Below are 24,093 nucleotides of genomic sequence, written 5' to 3'. Positions count from 1 at the left end.
TCTCGAAACTTCAGCAGCAAACAGGGCAGGTGTGAGCTCATATTCTTTTTTTAATGGTGATTCTGTGGTCAAGGCAGCTGAGTAGGTTGGATCAAACAATCCTACCAGACAGAGGCATCATGAGTCTGCCACTGCTGAGCATGCATTCCTTCTGGCACCCAAATTGCTGGCAAAATTCCCTTTATCTGGTGCACAGGCAGCAAAACAAGGACCACCTCTGTGCCTTGTTAAGCCACAGGACCTTGCTGGCACATGGGACCCACTTCCAGCTTCCATTCCCACTGACAGCCCATGCCAGAAAGAGCCCTGGCCCAACATTCTATGCTAATTGCTTCAGTGATCCCCTCCTACCCAAACCGTTCTATGATCCTATGAAACCGCAGAGCTGGGTAGCTGGAAAAAGTCTGAATTCACTCTCTGTTTCAGCAGGGATGGGTCTGAACTAGGTGAGCATGACACCTTGCAGATGAGGTTCAGAAAGCTTTCTTGGCTTTCACAAACTCACGCTCTGCAGAGCAAGGCAGCAAAAGGATAATACCTGCCTGAACACCAAGGGCTGCAACTGAGATGAAAGGCAGAAAAGCAGATGGAGAAAAGCTCTGAGATGCTCAGCAGAACACAAGGAATCTTTGTCCCTCTGCAAAGGGATCCCACCCTCTGTCTCTAGACATGGGGCTGAAGTAATATAGGTGACCTAACTGCAAATCAGCAAGGGAGTATCAAATAGATCCCCATCTTTTAGTCCCAGAGAAAGTTGTTTAGAAAGTCTCAGCTATCACCTGCCTGCTATATAAATGGGATGTGCACAGTGTGTTCATGCTGGCCCCCACAATGAGACCAAACCATGTCAGCCCTGTGTTCAGAAGGCAGCTGTGCACAAAGCCTCTTTTCCTTCCAGCAGACAACGGGAACAAACCAAAACACACACAGGGCTTTGCACAAATCCTGTGTCCAGGCAGAGCTGGAGTGGAAGACACAAAGGCAGAGCAGAGGGAAGTGAGGTCTCCTCCCACAAGGAGCCCAGTGGGATGCTGGAGGGCTCAGCCCCTCTGGCCACACAACAAGAGTCAGTTCAGCTCCCTCTCTCCCTGCACACAAAGCCTTTTGTACACCCCCTCCAGACTGCCCTCGTCCACACAGACACAGCACTGTCTTGGGCGAGGCCAGCTGATTTTCTGGGCTGTCAGCGGCGGCGAAGACAATGACAGCAGCTCAGGCACCCCCACAACACTCAAATGCCACCAAGCCACGTGTGGAAAAGCACAGGCTGGGCAGAGAGGGCTGCTGCTCCCCACGGGGAGGGAAGAAAACCCTGGTGTGTGAGATGCTGGGATACTGCCACTCCCTAACCACAATTATCACAGCTCCCTGGGACTCCGTGTGCTTCGTGGCAGTCAGAGCACTGCACTCGTGGGCAACTCCAAGCAGACAGCCATAACAAGACATACAAATTCCCCATACTGCCCGCAGGTCCTGATGTGTATCCTTTGGGCTGGCACTGAGGACAGCAGAAGAGGGACTGGCAATGCTGGGGACAGGCAATGTCATCCCCAGCCTCCTGCAACCTGCCTTCACGACAGACACAGCAGCACAGGGGTTTTTGCACAGAAGAGGAAGGATGGGTATAACCACCCTCTCCCCCAAAGATCCCAAAACCATCTCACCTACCCAAAGCTTATCTTCTTTTCCCCTTCCAAATGGACCATCAAGAGTATTCCAGTGGAACGTGTCCCTGTCCTTGGCAGGAGGGTTGGAACTAATTCTTTAAGGTCTCTTCCGACTCAAACCATTCTGTGATTCAGAGATAACACTCTGCCTTGCTGGACCCACCAGCCTTACAGGAGTACACAACACCGACCCAGCTGCAAACCATCTCTCTGGTTTATGCTTGGGGGAAATGAGTCACAGAAAAGCCTCCTTTGCTCTTGGACCTCACTGGATGCAGAGAAGCTTGGACCTGAATGCAGCAGGTCTGCCTGGCACCCTAGAGGCTCACAATATCAGGTCTGGGTAAATAAATAAATGTTGCTGGGGAGAGGAGATGTCGACTGGGGCTTGACAGCCTCGATAAAGGGCTCACTGTGCATTTTTAGGGACACCTGAGAGCAGAGATGGTAGGAAGCAGTGCTGAGGAGCAAGGAGATGGGGCACTTACTTTGGGTCGCTTCCACTGGATGCCCTGAATCCTTGACTTGTAGAAGAGGGAGTCATCATTGGCGGGGAAGAGCGGGTCCTCGAAGAGCTGCTTCCGCCGCTGGCACTCCTTCTTCAGCGAGGCGTAGCGCTGGTTCTCGTAGGGCTTCACTGAGGAAAACATCCTTCCCCACCGGCTCTGGAGGACAGGCAGAGCAGCAATGAGACGGGCCATGGGCTGCCCAGGGACACTCAACCCTCCTCTGCCACTCTTGAGTGGCAGCACCAAGACATGGTGGCTGAAGACAACCAGCTCTGAGCCCAAGCGTACCTTGTTGATGCCTTGGGGTTGGGGACTCCTATTTATCCCCCAAGCTGGCCAAACGACACCAAACCAGGCATAGCAGTAGATAATAACTGGTGCCCTGCTTCCCAACAAATTTCTAACTCATTTGGGAAAAACACAGCCCTCAGAGGCAAAGGAGGAAGAGACACCCCCTGCAAGATGGGTGTGCACAGCTGTGGGGGCTGAGCCCTACCCAGAGCTACCCCACCACAGAGCCTCAACTCACAAAACTGTGCATTTCATGACTTTGTCAGAGACACCAATTTCTCAGCAGACTTTATCAGATCGGTTTTTAATTAAAAAAAAGGTCTCCTGGCAGAGCGCTGCGTGTTTCTGGATTAATTATTCTTTCCTGACAAGCGTCTTGCTTCCAGAGCAGAGATGTGCATTTAGCAACCCAGACAACAGCAGGAAACCATTGCTCAAATGCCCCCCAGAGAGAGCTCAGCACTTCTCCACCACCCCTGCCTTTCGGTCACTGGTACCAACCCCTTTGCTCAGGCACAAGGAAAAGGACTGCTCTGCATAGCTCCCCACTACCTAATCACAGACTCCTTCCAGAACTCCTTCCGTAAAGTTTCTCTTTATTTATTTTTAACAGCTATGTACAATCCTTATCTCTCCCCAAAATGGGATGTCCTTTTTCAAAAGCTGGCCATTAGTGACCTCTGTCTGGAAATATCTAGTGTGGTTTCCTAAAGAAATGGGAATGTTTGTGCTACATAACCATGGAAGCATGGAATCATTGAGGTCAGAAAGGACCTCTAAGGTCACCTATGCCAATCATTAACCCAGCCCCGCAGCGCCAAGCCCACCGCTAAAGCATGCTCCTAAGTGACATAATCCCAGCTTTAGTCTCCAACACGGTAAATCTAAGGGTGCTCCATCCAGTGGGTGGATGCATCCAGCAGGCTGACCTCTCATCCCTCCTGGTGAGACATACAGAAACCATATGCTTGCTGTGGTATCACAACGCGTGGTGGGATAATGAAGTTGTGATAATGGCTAATCAGAAGCAGCTAATTTGTAAACACTGAAAATCCCAAGGATTATTTGATCACTGATGGTTGGCACCAATTTAAGCAGCAGTGTGACATCCCATGATGAGCCACTAGGATTAGCAGAAGGAAAGTAGGTGTCTGAGAGCTAACTAATGCCCATGCTGATGATCCAGGAGCATTGCCCACCCAGCCAGCCTTCTCTCCTCTGGGAGAGACAAAAACACTTCACTTATGGAAAGCTGAAGAGCAAAGCACAGGTTTTAATTGACAACATTTATCAGCTTGATTAGCAGCACAAGTGCTCATCACTCAGAGCTCAAGTGAACCCAAAATAATCCCCTTGCTGGCTGCTCCACAGGTCTGTGCTACTGAGGAGGAATTGCAAAAGCAGCTCGTGGGGATTTTCTCCCTCCCATCAGTACCAGATGCTTTGTAGCATCCCAGATGATATAAAGAGGCCCAAGTGGATCACCTGCCCTCAGAAAAGCCTTAAAAATAAATGGCCTGATATAAACCTGTAGCCATGATATTTTCTGAAAAATCCTTTCCTTAGGATTTTTTCTCCTGAGAAGCTGAGAGGCCTCAGGAACAAAATGTAAACAATGGTTATCTGCTGCTGTGGAATGCAACAGGTGGATCTGTGATTGGTCTCATGTGGTTGTTTCTAATTAATGGCCAATCACGGTCAGCTGGCTCGGACTCTCAGTCCGAGACACAAGCCTTTGTTATCATTCCTTCTTATGCTATTCTTAGCTAGCCTTCTGATGAAATCCTTTCTTCTATTCTTTTAGTATAGTTTTAATATAATATATATCATAAAACAATAAATCAAGCTTTCTGAAACAAGGAATCAGATCCTTGTCTCTTCCCTCCTCCTCAGACCCCTGTGAACATGGTCACATAAACCCCCAAATAATACACCAAATTTACTCCTTGTGGAAAGGCTGGCAGCCTCACTGAGCAGTCAGGGAATGCACCCAGTAGTCCAATCCACCCTGCTAAGAGGGCCAGGGAAGGCACTGGCCTTCAGATCTCCAGCAGAAGAAGGGGTGAAAAATAAGGGAGATTTACCCAGAGAGGTCATGGGGACATCTGGCACAGAACAAGCTGCTTTTGAGTGACAGTGAGGCCAAGACTTTCACAGTGATGGCACTCAATGCTAAAGAGACACAGGGAAAGCAGCAGTGCTGGGAAAGGATGGTTGGGAACTGCCTTCTGCAGGAATACAACAGGCTGAGAGAGGAGAAAGGTGCTGTTAGCTGACATGCAAGATGAATTGCTTGGACTGGTGCATGAACTGGGCTGAGAGACATGAGAGGATATTTCCATGGGATCTTGTGCAGAAGGAACCAGTGGGATTAGGAAGGGAGCCTGGAAGGGAAGGGAGGAGGGAGGTCTGGTGCCTTTCTAATAGCCATGCTCAAGTTAAAGGCAGGAATTATAGGTTTGATGTAGGAGATGCTGGATGCTTCTCTGCAGCCTGTACCATGGCCAAGGGCTGGCACTTGGCTGCTCATTCATAAAATTACTGCTACACCCTGCAGCTTGGAGCTGTGCTTTCCAGTGATCGCTGCAACACTGACTTTCACGAGACACCCTGTGCAATGTCCATCCCTATGAGAACAGGGTGGCAGTCATCTCAGCCAAGGAGTTCCAGCCTTTCTGATGCCCAGATCTGCCTGAAATTTGCCCTGCAATCCCACCCTACAGTGACTGTCACCTTGCTAGCCATCTGTCCTCGCTGCAGGGCTACTCTCACATGACAGCCTCTAGATGGATTTGAGTTGCAAAGGAAATGCCAAGCAGAAGGGGAAGGGACACTGTTCAGGATCATTTAGAAAAACAAACAAATAATAAATAAAACACCTTGCAAAATAATTAAAAGGAAGGGGTAGAGGGAATGTTCTTAGGGCAGCGTTAAAATTCATTACTCTCTCTAATTTGCACCATTTCATGCTTACCAGGCTGAACTTCACCTCTGCCACGTTAAAATGCCCAAAGGCTGTCTAATTACTCTTTGCCTTCTTGGACCAAGCTCAGCTGCTCCAGGAGTGACAAGAAGTGGGTGTTTTCATGCCTGATTTGAATTAACAACTCTACACTTGCATATGCATGTGTTTGCCTGTGAGCAGGGAGGGGAATCTGCACTCACCACTCAGCACGAATTTTTATTAACAGTGGTCCGATCCCCTGTCCTCAGTCCTGCCATGAAGGAGTTAAACAAAAAAAACACTTTGTTGGAAGACTGAGCCAGACTCAGGAGTGTTGTGGACTCCCCTTTTCACCTCCAGCATCACCCAGGTGCTCCAGCTCCTGCCAGCTGCTAACAGCCGTGGCTCTAAGAACTGCAACAGGGAGAAGGATTGAAAGTGTTTGCACTGGCCAGGACCAAATGCCTGCTGAAAGGCTCTTCCCTCCTCCCCTCCAAACATCTTCCTCTCCTTGCCTTCCAGCTCAGAGGCTCCTTGGGTGGCTGGCATGGGCTCACCAAGCTTGTGCTATGCAAGGCTGCAGTCTGGCCAGGAGCAAAGCCTCCTTGCTTGCAGATCTACAGGTGCCTGCCTCCAGGTCAGACAAAACACTTTGTTCCAAAGGACAGGATCTGCTGCTCGTCAGCTCTGTTCCCACGAAAAAGGAGAGGGCTTTGATATCACATTGCAAAGCAGAGGATCAGCCAAGGAGAAGACAAAGCAGGAACCAGGCATGTGGTTGCACAACCCTCAACCAGGTGAAATGTTATGGAGCTCAGTAGTGGGGTGTTCAGAGCAGCAGGCAGGCTTTTTATAAATATGTTATTTAAATAATTTTTTACAGCCTCCTTGGGTGTTTCTGTTGACAGACATGTGGCAACATCAGGGTTATCCTCTCACCTACCAACACAGAAGTCCAGCTCAGCAGAGGAAACCCTGCTGATGCAAGGGGAGCTTTACACACTGTTTCTCCACGGCTCAGAGAACAAGAAGAAGAAGCAGTTGAATTGCCATTCACTGTTTACACTGAACATAAGATAAGCACTCCACACCTCTTGGCCAACAACTCTATGCCAACCATGAACAAAAAAGCCTCAAGTCATCTTAGAATGACAGAATGGTTTGGGTTGGAAGGGAGATTCAAGATCCTCTACTTCCAACCCTCCCCACACAGCTCCTCTTGGCAACCTGTGCCAGTGCCCGTGCCATTCCCAAAGCCCTTTCCCACTCCCAGCTGTGCATGCACCTAGGTTTGCTTTGGACCCCAAATGGCGTGGCGCAGAGCCAGCAGCACAGTGCAGCATCCTGCATTAGCAATGCCCACGGGGAGGGGAAGGTGAAACCACACTGATGGAAATCAGAAAACAAGACATCATTTCTTCTCAAATTGACTGTGGTTAACCAGGGAAGCTAATTCCCATGGGAAGTTACAGGTAGCTCGTCTCCAGATGTTTTTGAGCACAGTTGGACATCTTTACAGAGCAGCTGCTTTAGCCAAAATGCAAATTACTGAACACTCACAGTGGTTACTTGCTGAAACAAAACTGTTGAAGAACAGAGCACTGAATATCCCCTTCTGGCCTTTATTTCTTTTCTTCATCAGTTCATATCTCTGTTCTCATTTAAGAGCTAAAGGGGAAATAATAATTTTCACTCTTAATTATGTTTATATCAAGCTCTGATTTTAATCAGTGATTTGCTACAGCACAGATGGCATCCAAATCAGGACACCTTAACACGGCACCTTTCAGCCTGAGGGTTAATTTTGCATGAGCAACCACAGGGACTAGCTGCTCCCCCTCAGAAACTCAGAGTGGTAGATTTAGCCCCCAAAAAACATCCTGGTGGGGCTAAGGGTTGTTTGTTCTAAGTGAGTAAACCCTCTGGCTTTTTGCAAGCATATAAGTAGAGCAAATGCTCCCTGATGGATCCTCCTCCTCCATGAAGCAGGAAAAAGCATCACTCTGCAGAGATCCTGGTCCCTTCTGCAAAGCACTCCAAGACCTGCAAAGGAAGTTGCTGTCTAACAGCTGGCTATTACTGAAAATAAACTCAAAAAAAAAGTCCTTTTGACAAGGGCATGTAGTGATAGGACAATCTGGAATAGCTTTAAACTGAAAGGGAGTATGTTTAGATTTGATATCAGGAAGAGATTCTTCCCTGTGAAGGCGGTGAGGCACTTGCACAGGTTGCCCAGAGAAGCTGTGGCCACCCAATTCCTGGAAGTGTTCAAGGCCAGGCTGGATGGGCTCTGAGCATCCTGATCTAGTGGAGGGTGTCCCTGCCCATAGCAGGGGGTTGGAACTGGAAGGTCTTTAAGGCACTTCCAACCCAATCCATTCTCCAGTTGTATGAACCAAGAGCAATCTTCCATTAAAAAGCGCATTTGCACCCGGGCCAGGAAAAGGGCAGGGTCACACATCCTGGCAGAAAGCTGCTGCAAGTGACTCCATATCACCAAAACGTGCCTGGCTGTCAGCATCTGCACAAAATCAGCTGCAGATAAGATGTCACATTTGGAGGCTGTTTCCGGCAAGACACAGGGATCTTTATCACACTCGCTTTATTTCCTCTGGATTTTTTTCCACCATAACATCACTCCTTTGTTGCTTAACAGCAAAATGATAGCACAGGGACAGTCATAGCTAGTCAGCAGGTTTGGATGTTTGTACAGGATTGGGACATTTTGTTCCTGGGAGGGCCAGGGTTAACAGGGGGGTCTGGGCATCCTTGAATAATACCGATCTCCTTTAGGAGCCAGCCGGGTGTGCTGACCAGGAGCTCCCTTTCTGCTCGGATGACTCACACTGGGACAGAGGCCTTTGACTGGGGAGTTCCTCATTCCTTGCAGCTGTGAGTCATGCTTGCAAACACAGTCAGATGTTGGAGCTGCAGGAGAAGAGGCAGCCCCACACTGGGAGCGCTCTCATAATCCTGCGCTGGCTCCAGCTCTGCCTGGCCAGAGCTCTGCACATAAATGGGGCTTGTGGCACTAGCCAGACCAGCCCTTCCCTCAGCACAGGCTCTAGGATCAGATGGGACCAGGACACATGTCTGAAAGCGTCCTGACACAGGAAGGAGTAACAAGATCAAAGCAAAGCTGGTGGCAGCCTCTCCCACTGGACCAGAAAATGCAGGAGGCTGGAGGGATGCAGGAATAGCAGGGAGAAGAATGAAACAACAGCAAAAGGTGGTGGCAGAGAGACAGACCCAAAAGCAGTGGAAAGAGCAAGGCAGTAACATGGCACCAGGCAGCCTGAGGGAAAGCAGAGATGGGCTGAATATATTCACCACTCAGGGCCCAGCTCAGCCCAATCCATTTGTGGTTTGGGGAGAATGAAGAAGCTAAGTTGTGGGTTTCCTTCCACATGCTGCTTGGTCCCTCACCCAGCATTACTGCTTGTGTGATGTTAGGCTTGTTTCCCAGGTCACAGAAGGGTTAAAAACCCCAGGAGATCACCAGGAGCTGCAGGACGAGTAACAAAAGGTGAATTAATAGGCTCTGCCAATGCCAAGTCCCTGGAGATAGCCATGACTTCACTAACCCCTCGTGCCTCAGCACACCCTGACCCTGGTTAATAATTGTAAGGAGCAGCACAGGGCCAGCAACACCAAAGCACTCCCAAGCTCACTCAGCAGCCAGTGCAGCTTCCAAAATAACACCTTTGTGCAGGAGAAGGAAGGAACCTTCTCCAGCACATGACACTGCTCACACAGAGCAGGTTTTCAGGCACTGGAAAAATACAGCCTAGGAAGAGCAGACTCACACACACGGAATCGAGCCTCCTGCACTCATGGTCATCCAGACACATGGCTCCTGCCTAGCCCAGGAGGGCTGTCACCTCACATGAGGATCATGTTGAACACAAACCACACACCCCATGAGGACACAGAGATGCTGTGCCCTTCTCAGCATCCATTTTGATCACCAGAAGAGGAGGGGAGAGGATGCTATCTTTGCAGGTTTGGACTGAGAACGTGTTTTTATTATTTATTCAGCATTTCTAATTGAACAGCTAGACCTGCTCCTTTTAAATCCAGTCACACTGACTCCAGTGGGAGCCTTGCACCACATCAATACACTCACACTGGTTTTCCTGCCAGTTGAGCAAAAAAAATTATGGTCTAAAGGCAGGCCTGTGCCTTTATGAGGTGGAAAGAGAGAAGGACTAGGACAGAAGAATAACAGGGCATTACTTGATGTAGCCATGTGTGCCTTTTTCTTGGGCATTATGGGTGACAGAGGTTTTTATTTAAGAGGTTGAGGAACTGGAAAATCCATTCAGAGAAGTCATCATCAGTGCAGATAAAATGCAGCACGTCTCCATGCAAATGCTCTGCCTTCAATCGCTTCCGCAGCCTCTGGGATGATTAAAGCAATTGAACTTCAAACACGAATTGGGGAGGAGCAGAAGAGATAACGGGGCTGCAGCTACTCTGGGAGAGTGAGGAGAGGCAGCTGGATCCTCAAGATCATCCCTGCCAGGCTAGCTGGGATGTTTGTCCTTCTGGCTGACCCAGAGCATCCTTCCTGCAGCTTCAGCCCTGACCACTTCACAGCGTGCCCCTTCTCCCTCTGGAGCCTTCAAGGAGAGGCTGGATGGGGCATGTGGGATGTGTGCCTGCTCATGGCAGAGTACTGCAATGAGATGGTCTTCAGGACCCTTCCAACCCAAACCATTCTGTAACTCCATAACAACACCATTCCCAAGGCAATGGGTTTCTTCTCTCTCCATCACCTTCACCCCTTGCTGCTGGCAGAGCCCAAAACTCCATCCCCACAGAGGCCCAGAGGTACAACCAAGTCCTTCAGGTCTCCTCTCGAGAGTTCCTGGCCATTCCCAGAAATGTATCCCTTGACCCGCTCCACTTCAAGGAGCATAGGAACATCTCCTGCAATTCCAGATGATGGAGGCAACCCAAATGCTTCTGACAATAGGCTCCACACCACAGGTTTCACCCCAGTCCTACAGCTGCTGGCCTCAAGTCAGGTCTCAAACCTCTGCCAAGACTCCCACCTTTTGCTAATAAACCACTTCAGAATTTTCTCTTTGCCTGACCCAAACCTGAATCAAAGCACCAAGGCACTCTGTGAACAGGTCCAAGAAGGCACAAAGTCCACTTCAGACTTGGGTCCTCCCTCCTCAGTTTTCTCTTTGACAGGCCCTCAACCCACTTGCCAGTCACTTCCCAAAACCCACATCCTATAAATTCCAAAGTCACAATAGCAAATATCAGACCACACATGGGTACCGACTCATAAGAACACTCTCCTTGTCTGTAAAACTTTCAGGATTGACCAGCAAAATCTGCTGGGTTAAAATTTAATTTTACCTCCTTTTCCCTCTCTCTTAACTGAATTTTTCTTACTGTGACTATTCTAAATCATCATGAGCACAAAAGTAATATTTGAAGGCTTGCAGCAACTGAGAGTGCTGCTGCTTTTGAACAGGTCTCTCTTAGGCAGACGGGACCACCTCAAATCTGTGAGATTTATTAGAAATACTTGTTATTGGATCCACTCAGCTCTTACAAGCTGAAAGGTCTGAATGCAAGTTCCCACTGTCTTAATTTGAGCTCTTCAAACTGTTTCTGCCTTGGATTCTGCAACTCCCCCAACCTCCAGCCAGCTTTCCCGCCCCCCCATTATTCCTTCATTTCAGCAGTGCTGCCCTTCTCTAAACACAGAGGTAAGAGTTTGCCATACAACCCTTGGAGCAGAAAGGCTGCTGGTTTCTTCTGGCAGGGACTGGGCATAAACTTTCCCCTTCCTTCAGGGAGATGGATACAGGCCACAATGCTGGGCACTGCATCCACTCTGTGTTCCAGACACAGAGTAATGGAATGGTTTGGGTGGGAAGGGATCTTAAAGGTCATCAAGTCCAACACCTTCTGCCATGGACAGGTACACCTCTCACTTTTCAGTGAGGATTCCTCCTCTTATGAAGACCTATTGCCTTGTGGCAGCCCAGCAAGGCTGGTGCTTGCTCCTGCTGCCATGGCTGGCAGCCAGATCCATCACCCTGCTCCCACCCAAACAAAAATGCCCACCACTGCTCTGGGGTCTGTCTGGATTCCCTGCACAGCCTGGCTTGCCCTCAGGAGGAGGCTCAGAGCATGTTCCTAACCCTTCTGAGCAGCAAGCAGACAGTGTGGGCTGAGCACAGCGCTCTGGGATCAGGACTAAGCCCCTTCCTCCTCTCCAGACACTGCCCTGCCCCAAGCTCTGCATCTCTTCAGACACTGATGTTGCAGCAGCTCCCGGCTGGAGCAGCAGTCTGGGAGCATGGATGAGATGCACCCTGTGACACAGGGAGGGGTTTCACTCCCCTGCACGGAACAGGACCCTGGCACAGCCCGTGTCAGATGCAATAAATCACCACTCCCCTGCTCCTGCACGAAGACCTGCCCGGATCCAAAGGCAACACTGGCTGGGCAGGCAGCCAGCGCACACCATCCCCATCCGGCACTCATGCAGCAGTGCTAGCCTGGCTAGCTGGCAGCTGCAGCTTTTATCAAATCAAGGCTTCCCCTTGCTCAGCAGAGAAATCACCTCCCTTAATCACCCCTAAGCAATCCTCACAGTATTTACACATGCTCAAACAACTGGTAGGACCAGCTCTTCAAGGATTTGGGAGCAACAAGCCTGCAAACATTTCATAGGATGCTTCTGATTATCAGGGTGTGCCTCAGAAAATATAAAACAAATGAAGCCCAAACCCAGAGAGACAAACAGACATGCATCCTTCATCTCTATACAGGACAGGAGGAAATGGTGGAACAGCCCAGGAGGGGCTGTGAAGGGATGGAGTCAACCAAAGCCACCTGCATCCTGCACTATGGAGTCAGGGGAGCTCAAACCAGTGGAAATGTGATGAAAACTGGGTCAGAGGGTGCTTGCTGCAAGGGAGGGATGCCTTTTGTCACCCAGAGAAATCACTGTATGGATTGTTTGGAGATGTAACCAAAAGAACTCCAGCAACAAGCACAAAAACATGGGGCAACATGGCTTAAGGGAAGATAATGCAGGAGCAGAGCTGGAGTTTTGCCCTTTTCACCAGGAGCTCAGAGAGACCTGCTGCTGCCTGTCGTGCTGTGGCTACATTGGAAGCAATATTCTGGGTACCTTTCCTGGTCTGCCACAGCCCTGTTTGATAGCTATGTCTAGGTCACAGGATAACCCTTGAAGGAATCAACCAGGGCTGCAGTCTCCCTCACGTAAGGATGAGCTGCAGCCAGGCAAGGAGAAAATTTTATAGAATCATGAAACCACAGAATGGTTTGGGTTGGAAAAGTCCTTACAGATGATCTAGTTCCAACCCCTCTGCCATGAGGCATCTAGAGCAGGTTGCTCAAAGCCTCATCAAACCTGGCCTTGAACACTGCTGAGGATGGGGTATGCACAGCTTTACTGGGTGGCCTGTGCCAGTGCCTCAACATCCTCACAGGAAAGAATTTCTTCCTACCATCTAATCTGAACCTGCTCTCTCCCAGTTTGAAGCCATCCCCCCTTGTCCTATCTCCCCATGCCCTTGTAAAAAGTCTCTGCTGTCTTGCAGCCCCTTTATGTTCTGGAACGTGCTCTAAAGTTTCCTTGAACCCTTCTCTTCTCCAGGCTGAATAATTCCAACTCCCTCAGCCTGTTTTCATAGTAGAGGTGCTCCAGCCCTCTGACTGTCTTCATGGCCTCTCCTGGTGTCTTTCCAACATATCTGTCTACTGCTAGGGGCTGTGATAAGCTGGGAAAGTCTCTGCATGGTATGGAGAAGGAGCCCTCTCCCACAAATCATTTCAGAGCTTCACATTAAGGCTTCCAGCCTCCCAGCATGGGGCAGACTTTAGGTGGTTGGGATGCTCTATAGTCCCCTCTCCCTTTAACCTTGGTTCCCAATGGATGGAAGTCACAGGACAGGAGGGAACAGAGCTGATGCTCAGATGGATGGTGGAATGACTAAAACTGGTCATTTCTGCACAAGGGCAAACCAAGGGGCGCGGAGAGCTTTTCTCTGCCAGAAGAGTATTTTAAGGCAAAATGCATCAAAGTGTTATTGAACTGGGACACAAAAGCTGCAGGCAGGGGCTTAGGAGCTCAGTCCAGCCCCTCTGAAGGGCTGGACCAGGCCCAAAGGAGCCAGGCTCTGACCTAGATGCTGCAAACCCCGCGGGCTCCCAGCACGGCTTTGCAGGGGTATCATCTGTCACATCTCCAGTCCAGGAAGATCCCCAAAGCATGAGGATCTGCAATTTTGGCTGAAAAACTAATGCATCATGCAGAAAAACAAAAACTGTGAAGTCTCCTTGGCCACAGAGTGGAGCAGAAAGTATTTTTTCCCAGAGAGGGTGAAAAACTCAATGGCAACCATTCCTGTTTCCCTCCACGACCTCAAGAAGTCATCCCCATGTCAAAGGGGTGCCTCCTACAGTGCAGGTGAATGAAAATTCTCCATGGTCTGAAAGGGAGAGCTCAGAGCAGGTAAAGGGTTAACGCAGCCAGACAAACATAGCTTCCATGAAGCCACTGGGTCTGTGTCCCTTTTCTGCAGTGCCCAGAGCCCGGCCCTTTCTCCCTGGGTAATCAGCTGGAAGTGAGCAGAGCCGAGTGATCACCGCCCCTGTTCCCCACTCGTGACAGTGTCCTCGGGGCTGGGAGAGGCAGGAGCCCCGTCTGGGCCTCGTTCCCCACCTGTGACAGTGCCCTCGGGGCTGGGAGAGGCAGGAGCCCCGTCTGGCCCCAGCAGGCCAGCACAAGCCCACTGCCGAGGCTTTGTGCCCCACAGCCCCTCAGAGGAGCAGCTGAAGGTGAAGGCATGAAGACATAAGTAAGTAAACGGTGCCCAAGCGTGCGCTGCCCCACCACGGCATGAGCAGAGGGCAACAAACACCTCTGGGTGGGCTGAGGAGGCGTCTCCAAGGAAGGGGTTTCACCTCTGGACATCTGCAGAGAAAGGACTTGACAACTCTGGAGATTGGCGAGGAGGAAGAGAGAGAGCCTGATCCCAGCCTTCAAGGCACAGCTGCATCCTTTTCCTTCTCTCTGTATTAACCTGATGCTGCGCTGCTTGGAGAGAGCATTAGGAGAAGAATCTTGGCATCTCTGGACAGCCAAAAATATCCAGTAATTAATGCACAAGCGTGAGCAGATTTAGAGGATGCACTCGTTCTTCATATCATCATCCCCCAGCACAAATACTGCCTAAATTCCTCTTGGGATCAGAGCCAAAGCCTTTTTTAAAGCATGGATGCTTTGTTATTAATCCGTGCAGCAACCAGGAAAGGGAGAGATGGATTCATTTTATTGAGGCATAATCAAAGACAAAAAATATCTCAGCTGGGCATCATCTGCTTCATGGCTGTTCTGGTCCCACATCAGGAAGATGGTGAGACCTGCTTGGCTAACACAGCCCTTCCCAAAGGAGACACGGGGACAGGGTGTCTGGACCACAGAGTCCTGCCCTCCCACACTGACAAATGCTAAGACCTCCTTGTATGACAGCCAAGCACCTTGCAAGAGAGGTGACGTGCTCTAATTCACACCCTCCTACTCTCCTCTGGTGTGACACAGTTGCAGAGCCTCTAGACAAGCCTCCTAAGCTAAACTGAATGAATTCACACCCCAGAACCAACACTGCCCTCAGTTTAAATTGCTCTTCTGCCTGCCTGGAGCTCACCCCTTGGATATATTCGGAGTCAGCAAGCACATCCTCTCTCTGCCTTTGTTTCGCTGGGCTTGGCTTTTATAGCCTCGTATAATAGCTCTCCATCCCTCTGAGCTGCTTCAGAGCCCTTTTCCCTGCACCTGCTCCAGGCTGAGTTAATCCCTCTCAAGCACCAGATCGAAGAGCCTGGTCCTTCCACGTTAACTCTTCCGTGCCCATGTCCCACAAACACCCTTTGCCTGTTTCCCTTCACCTTTTTGCAACACCCCCAGGGGCACCCAGGACCAAAGCAGCCCTGAACCCCCAGTCTCAGCTATCCCAATACGATTCAATCTCTAAACACAGCACAAAGACCAGACACAGCATGCCCCAGTGTACAGGCTGGTGTACAACTTAGGGGCCAGCCCCATAGCCTGAGCTCAGCTGTTGCCCTCTGGCCGAGCACCCCATCCACCTCTCAGCTTGGTTTTGCAGGCAGATCTCAGCATGAAAAATGAGAATGAGCTCAGATCCTCCCTTAAAGGCTTTAAGCAGATTTAAGCTCTGCTGCGTGGGCTTAATCTGTCCAGCAGTGCCCTTTGTCACCTCCCCCAGCCCCCCCTGGCAGAAATCTTCTCCCCTGACATACTCCCACATGCACCGTGTAAACTGCCAGCACATCCAGGTAAAGGAGACCTGGAGCATCTCCTTTCCCCAAAAATGAGAGCACAGCTACAGGCCAGTCCCCTTCAGTAATAGTTCTGGGTTTCCATCTCCCTCCACCTCAGAGGCTTGAGAATACCCATGGCAGTTGTCAATCACCAGCTGAAAGCTCCCTTGAACAGAAAATGCCGTGGTGGACACAGCAGCGGGGCAGGGATTTTCTCGGGCTTGTGGCCATGTCAAAGCCACACCTCAGTCATTTCATACAGGGACTGGGGTGCTGATGACAGGGAGCAGGCTGGACTTGAGTCTGCCACAAACCTGACTGCCTTGGTCACATCACTTTGCCCCTATTTCATGTGTCACTGCTTTGCAGATGGCATTATTCCTTCTGCGTGTCATCATGGTGTCCTTACAACATGACAAAGGGACTTGATTTCTACTCTGAGCAGGGCCTGCTAGAGCAAGCCCTGCTGGCTTCCTCAAAACCTGCTTTTCCTTTCACTCATGACTTGATCCTTAATTCTGGTGCCAACAAGAAAGTTTTTCCCAACCAGTTCTGGCACATGGCTGCTGGCAAGCACCAGCCACCAAGCGAGCCAGCCCCCACGCACACAGCAGCACCTGTACACAGGCACCCATGCAGGAGGGGTTCAGACCTCACATCCCACTCCTAAGGGTACAAAAAGGGTTTCTGAAAGAGCATCTCTCGCTCCCCCTTGGGTTTTACAACCCCACTGCCTGGGTCATGGGCTGGAGCTGAGCTCCAGGAGATTCACATGAAAGAGCTGCTTAAATAAGCAGGAGGCAGCTGATGTTCCTGGGAAGAGCAGGTGGAAATAGAACCCACCAGGACAGATATGCCTGTAGCAATATATTGCACTGAGCAGGAGTGAGTGGTGAGCACTTGCATCAGGCTCTGCACCTCCATCCATGCCTGACTCTGCTGCTTTTCCCCTGCCCTAGTCCTTGCTGCCCCAAGGATGCTGCCAACAGGTGACTCCTGCTCTCACCTGTGTCCCAAAATTTGTTCCTCCTCAACTCATTGCTACCCTGAGCAGCAGGGCCAGCCAGGCTCCCTGCACCTTGGGCTACCCACTCTCCATGTGCAGAGCAACGGGTGAAAGATGCAGCTGCAGGGACCCCGTGTTGCCTTCCCTCCAGTTTAACAGCGGTTCAGCACGCTTGGAACCCAGGCTGACCTGGGCAGGAGGATCCATGAAGATATAAGATGGGATGGAGATAAAAGGTGCCCTGGGGAAAGCCTGCAGCAAGGTCCTTGCTGGATGCAGAAGACAAGCAGCTGAGGATTTAAGAGCATTCTCCACCGCACACTGAGCTCCCTGCTCTGCTTCCAGCTCCATTTGCTGTGGCTGCACTCCCCACCAAGCTCAGAGCTAGCACAGCATCCAGGCAGAAATGGTAACTGGCGATAAATAACTGGTTATCTATCCAAGCACGACACAGGCTGGATCTGCAGAGCCAGGCGTGCAGCCCACACTCACCTGCAGCCACCTGAGTGGGAGGTGAGGGACAGAAGACCAGAGCCACATCCAGTGGGACACCCTCTGCCAGAAAGCACCAAGCTGGTGTCTCAAGCTCAAAATAGCATGTTTCAGGGAAGGGAGGAAAGACTGGTATTTGGGAAATCCAGATTCCTATCTCAGCTTGGAAACGCCAAAGCCATCAGTATCCTGCACCCCAGCAGCGAGTTAGCCTTTCTTGAGAGCAGGAGCTCTCTCTCGCCTTAACTTTCCAGGAGACTTTCCAAAAGCCCTGCGTTTGTCCCAAAAAAATTGAACAAAGAACAATACTGAAACCTCAGGATTTTTTCTCAGTGCAGAAATCCTGCTGCTCTCCAGCCAGCACCCAGGCCTCGGTGCTCAAAGTTTCTGTCCAGCCCAGCTCCACAAGCTGAACTGGGGGGCACTTGTGGGGTTTTAACCATCCGGGACGCAACTTTCCCATGCACCACGCCGAGTACCCCGACTTCAGCACCCCCAAACACCGGCGCTCACACCAGCGCTTGCTGAAGGCAAAGGCAGCAGCGTGCTCCGCGCAGGGTGCCCGCTTCGGGCTTTTTTCCCCAAATCCCTTTAAGCATTAGACACACACACGCTCGCACACCAACACACACGCCCCCACCCCGGAGTGCAGCTGCTGCGCGGCTCCCAAAGCCACAGGTGCCCCCGAGCATCCCCCGAGGACGCGGCGGGACCCCGGGCGGGGCGCGGAGCCGTCCCCCCGCGGCGGGAGCAGCGGCGGGGCTGCAGGGACGAGCCCCCCCTCCCGGGGCCGGGGGGCGCCTTACCTGCCCGGGGCTGGAGCGGTGCCCGGTGCCCGTGCCGGTGCCGCCGCTCCGGGCGCGCCGCTGCCCGCAGCGCTTCTCCTCCCGCAAGCACCGCCCCGACGGGCGGGCCGGGACCGGGACCGCGCCTGCGCCCCGCGCTCCGGGCGCCACGGAACCGGCACCGGGGCACGCCGCGGAACCGGCACCGGCACTGCGAACGGCACCGGGGATGGGAACCGGCACCGCGAATGGGAACCGGCGCTGGGATCGGGAATGGGAACCGGGAACCGGATCGGGAACCGGACAGCGAACCGGCACCGGGAACTCTCACTAGGAGTGGGAACCGGCACCGGAAACCGGCACTCCTCACTGCTGGGAGCTGTGGTCGCTACTGGGAGTGGGGACTGGCACCACCCGGTAGGGGGAAATGGGAACGGTGCCAGCTTGGGGACCAGTCTGGTGAACCGGGATCCGGGTCCAACATTGCCCGGGCACCAGGACCTGGCATCGTCCAGAAAATGTGTCCATCACTGGGAACAGGGGCTGGCACCGGTTTGGGTAGGGAACAGGAATGGGGAACTGGGGCTACCCTGACACCAGCAGCACCACCTGGGAGCTGGAACTGGGACCAGCACCTGCATACCCGGACACTGGCACTGCCACTGGGACCTTCCAGGCATTGGCACTTGGCCCAGCATTGCCCTGGCACCGGATAGTAGGACAAGGCACTGCCTGGGACCTTGCCCTGTCACTGGGAGCTGGACAAGCTGGAGCACCATGCACCACCACCAGCTGGGCCACCGAGACACCAGCTGGGACTGGGAGGCTTTGGGACATAACCCATGGAGGGTGCAGGGGAGAGTCATCAGAGATTGTAGGATTTGGGTGCAAAGGGCACATCCCCTGTAAGGAATAGCATGGGACATGGTCACAGAGGTTGAGGAGATGTGTTTTCCAGCCCAAGACCAAAGTTAATCCGCTTTTCTCTTTTGTAAGAGGAGAGCTGAGGCACTGGGAGGAGGGGATTCAAAGGCTGGGCATGCACTTGGCCCACCTGCACATCCATGGAGGTCCATGTGCAACAGGCATCGTGGGGCTGGTGTTGGGCCAGGTGTCCAGGCTGCTGGAAAGATTTCCCAGCTCACAAAAAGACATTCAAGAGGGGAAAACCAAACAAGAGCCGCACAAAAGTGCATCCTTCTCGGTGGGAAGGAGCCAGTGAGGTTTTTACAGACCCACTGTCAGGGGCAGCTCTGATCTGATGTGCTGACTTGACACACAAGCCTGATTGGTAGTGTTCATGGTTGATCATAATTTAAGCCAAAAATAGATGGCAAGGAAAGAACAACTAAAGAAAACATTTGGAAGTGACAAGAATAAACTTCTCACATTTAAAATCGTGGGTGGTCAGACTCTTCTAAACAACAAAAAAAAAAAGGGCTAGAAAACCAGGATTAGCTGCTGCCTGCCAGTGACAGTGTAAATGCTTAAGGACATCTGCTTGCCACAAAAGCAGTAATGCAGCGAAATTTTGGTGATAAAATTAGAAAGGAGGCCGTGCCCAGAGCAGCACTGGCCTGGCACAGGCTTCTGTTCCCATCGAGGTGTCACCTGCAGCTGTATGTGGTCACCACGAATCACATGAGTGGTTCACCTCCGCTAGGACCAGCCATTTCCTCCAGTTTCTCATTATCTGAAACCCTCCTGAACTTCTTGTATTACGGCATTTTCCTGTTAGTTTTGTAATTTCATTACTTATTCAATTCATACAATATTTGTGCTACAATTATTTCAATTCATTTATTAGTTAAATGAATAGGAAAGCCAAAAATCTGTAGTTGCATTAAGGCTCTGTTTGGCAGCAAAAGCTGTTTTCTAACATTTTTTTCCTTCTCTTTGCTTGTTTTCCCCTCTCCCCCACAGATCTCAGAGCTGCTCAAAACCAGGTGTTTCATACACCTCTGTTCTGTTCCCTCATTAAAATCACCCAAGAAAATGGCCCTAACCTGTATTTAGGTCTCAAGCCTGTCAGTGCTGAACCATCATCCCTCCATGGTGGGAAACTCCAGCAGCAAAAGGCAAAGAAAAAAATAAAAGACAAACCTTCAGTCTATGAAGATTTTTAAGGGGGAAGAGCAGACCCTAAACAGGTCTCCAACCCCAGAATCCCCTTTATAGTCTTAAAACCAGCTGCCAGGCAGACTGGGCAGGGATGGAAGGTGCTGCTGCTGCCCCCTGGGAGGGCAAGGAGAGCATAGAGCCTCTTTCGATTTGTGATGTGTTTTAATTGAGAGACACTCCATCAGTGTAAGTTAATTAATGTGGTCATCCATCCTTCCTCTCAGCAGTACAGGTACCTCTTGTCCAGTTAGTCAGCGTGGGCTTGCTTTAACAGAAAGTAATTTCCTACTGAGCTGTTTCACCAGTTTGACCCCAAAGCTGCTGAAGGGGAGGATCTCACTGCTGGGAACATGGGGACAGAGGGGCACAGGGTGGAGTTTGTCACCCACAGGGGTGATAAGTGATGCTGTGCAGAGCTGGATGAAAGGATTAAAAAGAGGAAAAATGAAAAGAGAAAAAGGACTCACCCTTGAGACAAATCAAAAGCAGGAGCCTGGCTTTTATTTTGTTAGCAGGCTGGAAAGCACTAGGGAAAAGCTGGAAAACATTAGGGAGAAGCTCTTCCACCGCATTTAAGCAGCAAGTGAGTCCCCAGACAATCCTCTTGCCCCACAGGGAAGTGGAGCCCCAGCCTGCACTCGTGGCAGGCCCAGATCTTCCTGATTAACTTAGTTGCATTTTCGATTTCAGCCTCAGTGGGGGAAGGAAAATTATGTAAATAGGATTTATAACGACACTTCACGTGTCCTCAGTGCCATGCAAATGAAGCCACAGTGACAGGGCTGACATGGAGGCTGTGCAGGGGAAAGGAAGAAATAACAATGCTTTAAAACCAGACCCCAAAAATAAGTAGGAATAAGGTAAAAGGCAAAATGGATGAGGAAATCTGAAGCTGGTGATTCCTCCAACAAATAGAATATCATGATTCACTCTGGGCTTTCAAAGCAGATAACTTAGTGAGGTTTTCCTTCCTCCCAGGAATATTTGTTGTTCCTTCTCATTCTGGGGGCCCCCAAGGTGAGATTTAATCCCGGGATGGTTCGAAGTGAGTGTCTGCCTGCCCAAAGCAGTGGGAGTTGAAGAGCTGCTCAATCCTGCCATCCCTGCTCCTGCAAGGCCAGCTTTCCCCTCCCGAGGGCATGTCTGGGTGAGAAAAGTGAGATAATTGCAGATGGGCAGTTGGTGCCTGTATCCTCGCTTTTATGCCATGGAGATTCAGGGAGCAACCTCCAACAGCCCCATCCCCAAGGCAGGAGCTGCCTGGGGAGAGTTCTAACTCTGGTGAGTGATCCCATCAGGGTGCAATCTGCTTCTCCTCTTTGAAGACATCACCAAATGAGCTTCTGGTTGTCCGTCTGCACTTGAATGAAAAAATCTCATTGTTCAGAATTCTGTGAACTTTTTCATCCCTGAGTTGCAGTCTCTGGAATACCAGTAATGTATTCTCTCCTTTCCCTCTCCACATGATTGCAGCATAATCTCCTACTCACTTGATTTATTTAGGCAGGCCTTCAGATGCTCCAGCAATGGGAGTCATTTAGGTCCCTCTGCAGATATGTATTTATTTATTGCTGTTCATTTAAACTGCAGAGCCAGTTGGCAGGAGAGACGCAAGACTGGGGTCACAAGGATGTTAAATTATTTGCTGTCAAAAATAGCTGGTTGAGAAAGTTAAATTAAGCAAGGTCACTCAAGGTCATAGTCAATCACCAGTGGGAGGAGATGGGCATTAATTAGCTCTTTTATTTATGGGGGTCACCATGACCAAAGGACCAGCAGTTGTAACAAAAAGGCCAACTGTAGCAACTCCTCATATTTTTGGCAGAAGCAGCTCTTGGATGGGAAGCTGAATTGCTGCCCTTGACCATGTTGGAGAAGTTGAGGCTATTGAAAGGCAATGTTGTGATGCTCAGCAAGCCCCACAAAGCATGGGTGGGAGACTTTCCCCTTTCAAAGCCTGTCTCGGGGCTGAACTCAGCAATGCTCCTTCCACAAAAAACCTTTGCCAGCGGTTGGGGAGGTGCTTAGCATAGAGAGGTCTCAGAAGGCACCTGAGATACTTGGGGATATCTTTGGCTGCTCATGCAGACAGGCCCTTGACTGAGATTTTGCCACCTCCCTTGGCAGACAGTTCAGAAGCTGCATATCCATTCTGCTAATACTTGTATTTCATTTCCCATTTGAACTTCATCAGCAGCTTCTTGCTATTATGGGACCTCGTAATACCCTTTTCCTCCTTGTTTAAGACTGCCTAGGGTCAGGCCTCTCCGGCCTTTCCATTCTCCTCTACCATGCACTGCCAGGGACATGACTTAGTGGAGGAATGGCTGGGCTCAATGACCTTAGAGGACTTGCCCAAGTAAGTGCTCCAACTCAAGTAAGTCTATGACCAGTTTAGGTGGGAAATTCAGTTCATAAACTGGGTAGGAATAACCTGGCAGCCAGAAGATCCTCACTTTGTAGCTTGCTGCATGACCATGCCCAGGAGAGCAGCACGAACACGACAGCCAAGTATTTAATGGCAGCAATGACATCTTTACCCAAAGATCTGTATTGTAACTGTTCATCACGAAAAGACCCCCTTTTTCCCAGTTTCTGCAGACAATAAAGGTGGAAACCATAAGCCACCCTCTCCCCACTGAGTACACTGGTTGTGGTTCGGGGTGCACATGCACTGTGATCCGCACTGCGGCCAGCTGCAAACAGCTCATGCTAATTGAGAACTCTGCTGGGAAATCCATACCATTAATTAATTGTCTTTATCAGCACTCGCTTCTGCACAGTCACAAATCAGCTCTCTACTGGGCTGCCTGCTAGTAAAGCAACACGGAAGGGAAACAGCAAGGAGCTCCTTGATTAGAGGAATGAAATCAGGGCATTGGGGTATGTACTGGAGGAAAGGATTGATGCTGCCCCTGAAAGGAGGGTGGGAGCTGTGGCCCTGAGAGATGCTGAGACTGGCCTTTCTGAAAATTTAGGGAGGTAAATCAGCAGAGGAAAGGTTATCTGGGATTGTATCTAAAGAAGGTAACTCAGGTATCACAAACCAAGTTCTGGCAGCACCTGTCTGCTTAAGCATTTAGTCTTCTCCTCTATCCTGAATCCTCCTTGAATTCTTCTCATTGGAGGTGACACCAGGTGACACAAGCATGAGAAATGGGGCTGAGGTCCCCAGTCTCTTGGCCATGTGAGCAACCTTTTGCTCAGCACTGCATAATCAGAAGAAAGCTGGACTTACTCTAACACCTTTCCTACTCTGCATTGCTCTGGTCTCCTACATGAGTGCTTCACAGAACCACAGAATGGTTTGGGTTGGAAGGGACCTTAAAGATCACCTAATAACAGCCCCCTGCTGTGGACAGGAACATCTTTTGCTAGACCAGGTTGCTCCAAGCCCCATCCAACCTGCCCTTGAACACACCCAGGGATGGGTAGGACCTCTGTTACAGAGACAGGCTGAGAGAGTTAGTGTTGTTCAGCCTGGAGAAGAGAAGGCTCCAGGGAGACCTTAAAGCATATTCTGGTGCCTAAAGGGGCTACAGGAGAGCTGCAGAGGGACTTTTAACAAGGGCATGGAGTGGTAGGACATGGGGGAATGGCTTCAAAGTGCCAGGGAAGGTTTATATTAGATATTAGCAAGAAATTCATTTATATGAGGATGTTGAGGCACTGGCACAGATTGCCCAGAGAAGCTGTGGCTGCTCCATCCCTGGAAATGTTCAAGGCCAGGCTGGGTAAGGGCCTGGAGCAACCTGGTCTCATGAAAAGTGTTCTGTGGATGGCAGGGGGCTTGGAACTAAATGGCCATTTAGTTCTCTGCCAACAAAAACCATTCTACAATTCCTGGCCACAAACCCTCCAGGGCTTTGGTCAACATTCAGCCATGACCACCCTTCTGAAGAGGGCCAGGGCTCAGCTGCTTTGGCAGGAGTAC

At 50.6% G+C, this 24,093-nt stretch overlaps 1 protein-coding gene across 1 annotated transcript in view; it reads right to left on the bottom strand.

Annotated features, from left to right (window-relative positions):
- CAPN5 (calpain 5) overlaps positions 1 to 18,138 on the bottom strand; it is a 52,737-nt gene extending 34,599 nt beyond the window's left edge. The window contains exons 1-2 of the mRNA XM_059466421.1: positions 18,060 to 18,138; positions 2,156 to 2,332 (exon numbers count right to left, since the gene is read on the bottom strand). Of these exons, the coding sequence (XP_059322404.1) occupies positions 2,156 to 2,317 (162 nt within the window). The 5' untranslated portion in view covers positions 2,318 to 2,332; positions 18,060 to 18,138. The remainder of the gene's footprint in view (positions 1 to 2,155; positions 2,333 to 18,059) is intronic.
- Between the last annotated feature and the right edge of the window lie 5,955 nt (positions 18,139 to 24,093).

The sequence above is a fragment of the Ammospiza nelsoni genome, chromosome 2 (assembly GCF_027579445.1).
Source record: "Ammospiza nelsoni isolate bAmmNel1 chromosome 2, bAmmNel1.pri, whole genome shotgun sequence".
NCBI lineage: Eukaryota > Metazoa > Chordata > Aves > Passeriformes > Passerellidae > Ammospiza > Ammospiza nelsoni.
The sequence above is the reverse complement of the archived record's forward strand: the minus strand, read 5'-3'. Positions and strand labels throughout refer to the sequence as shown.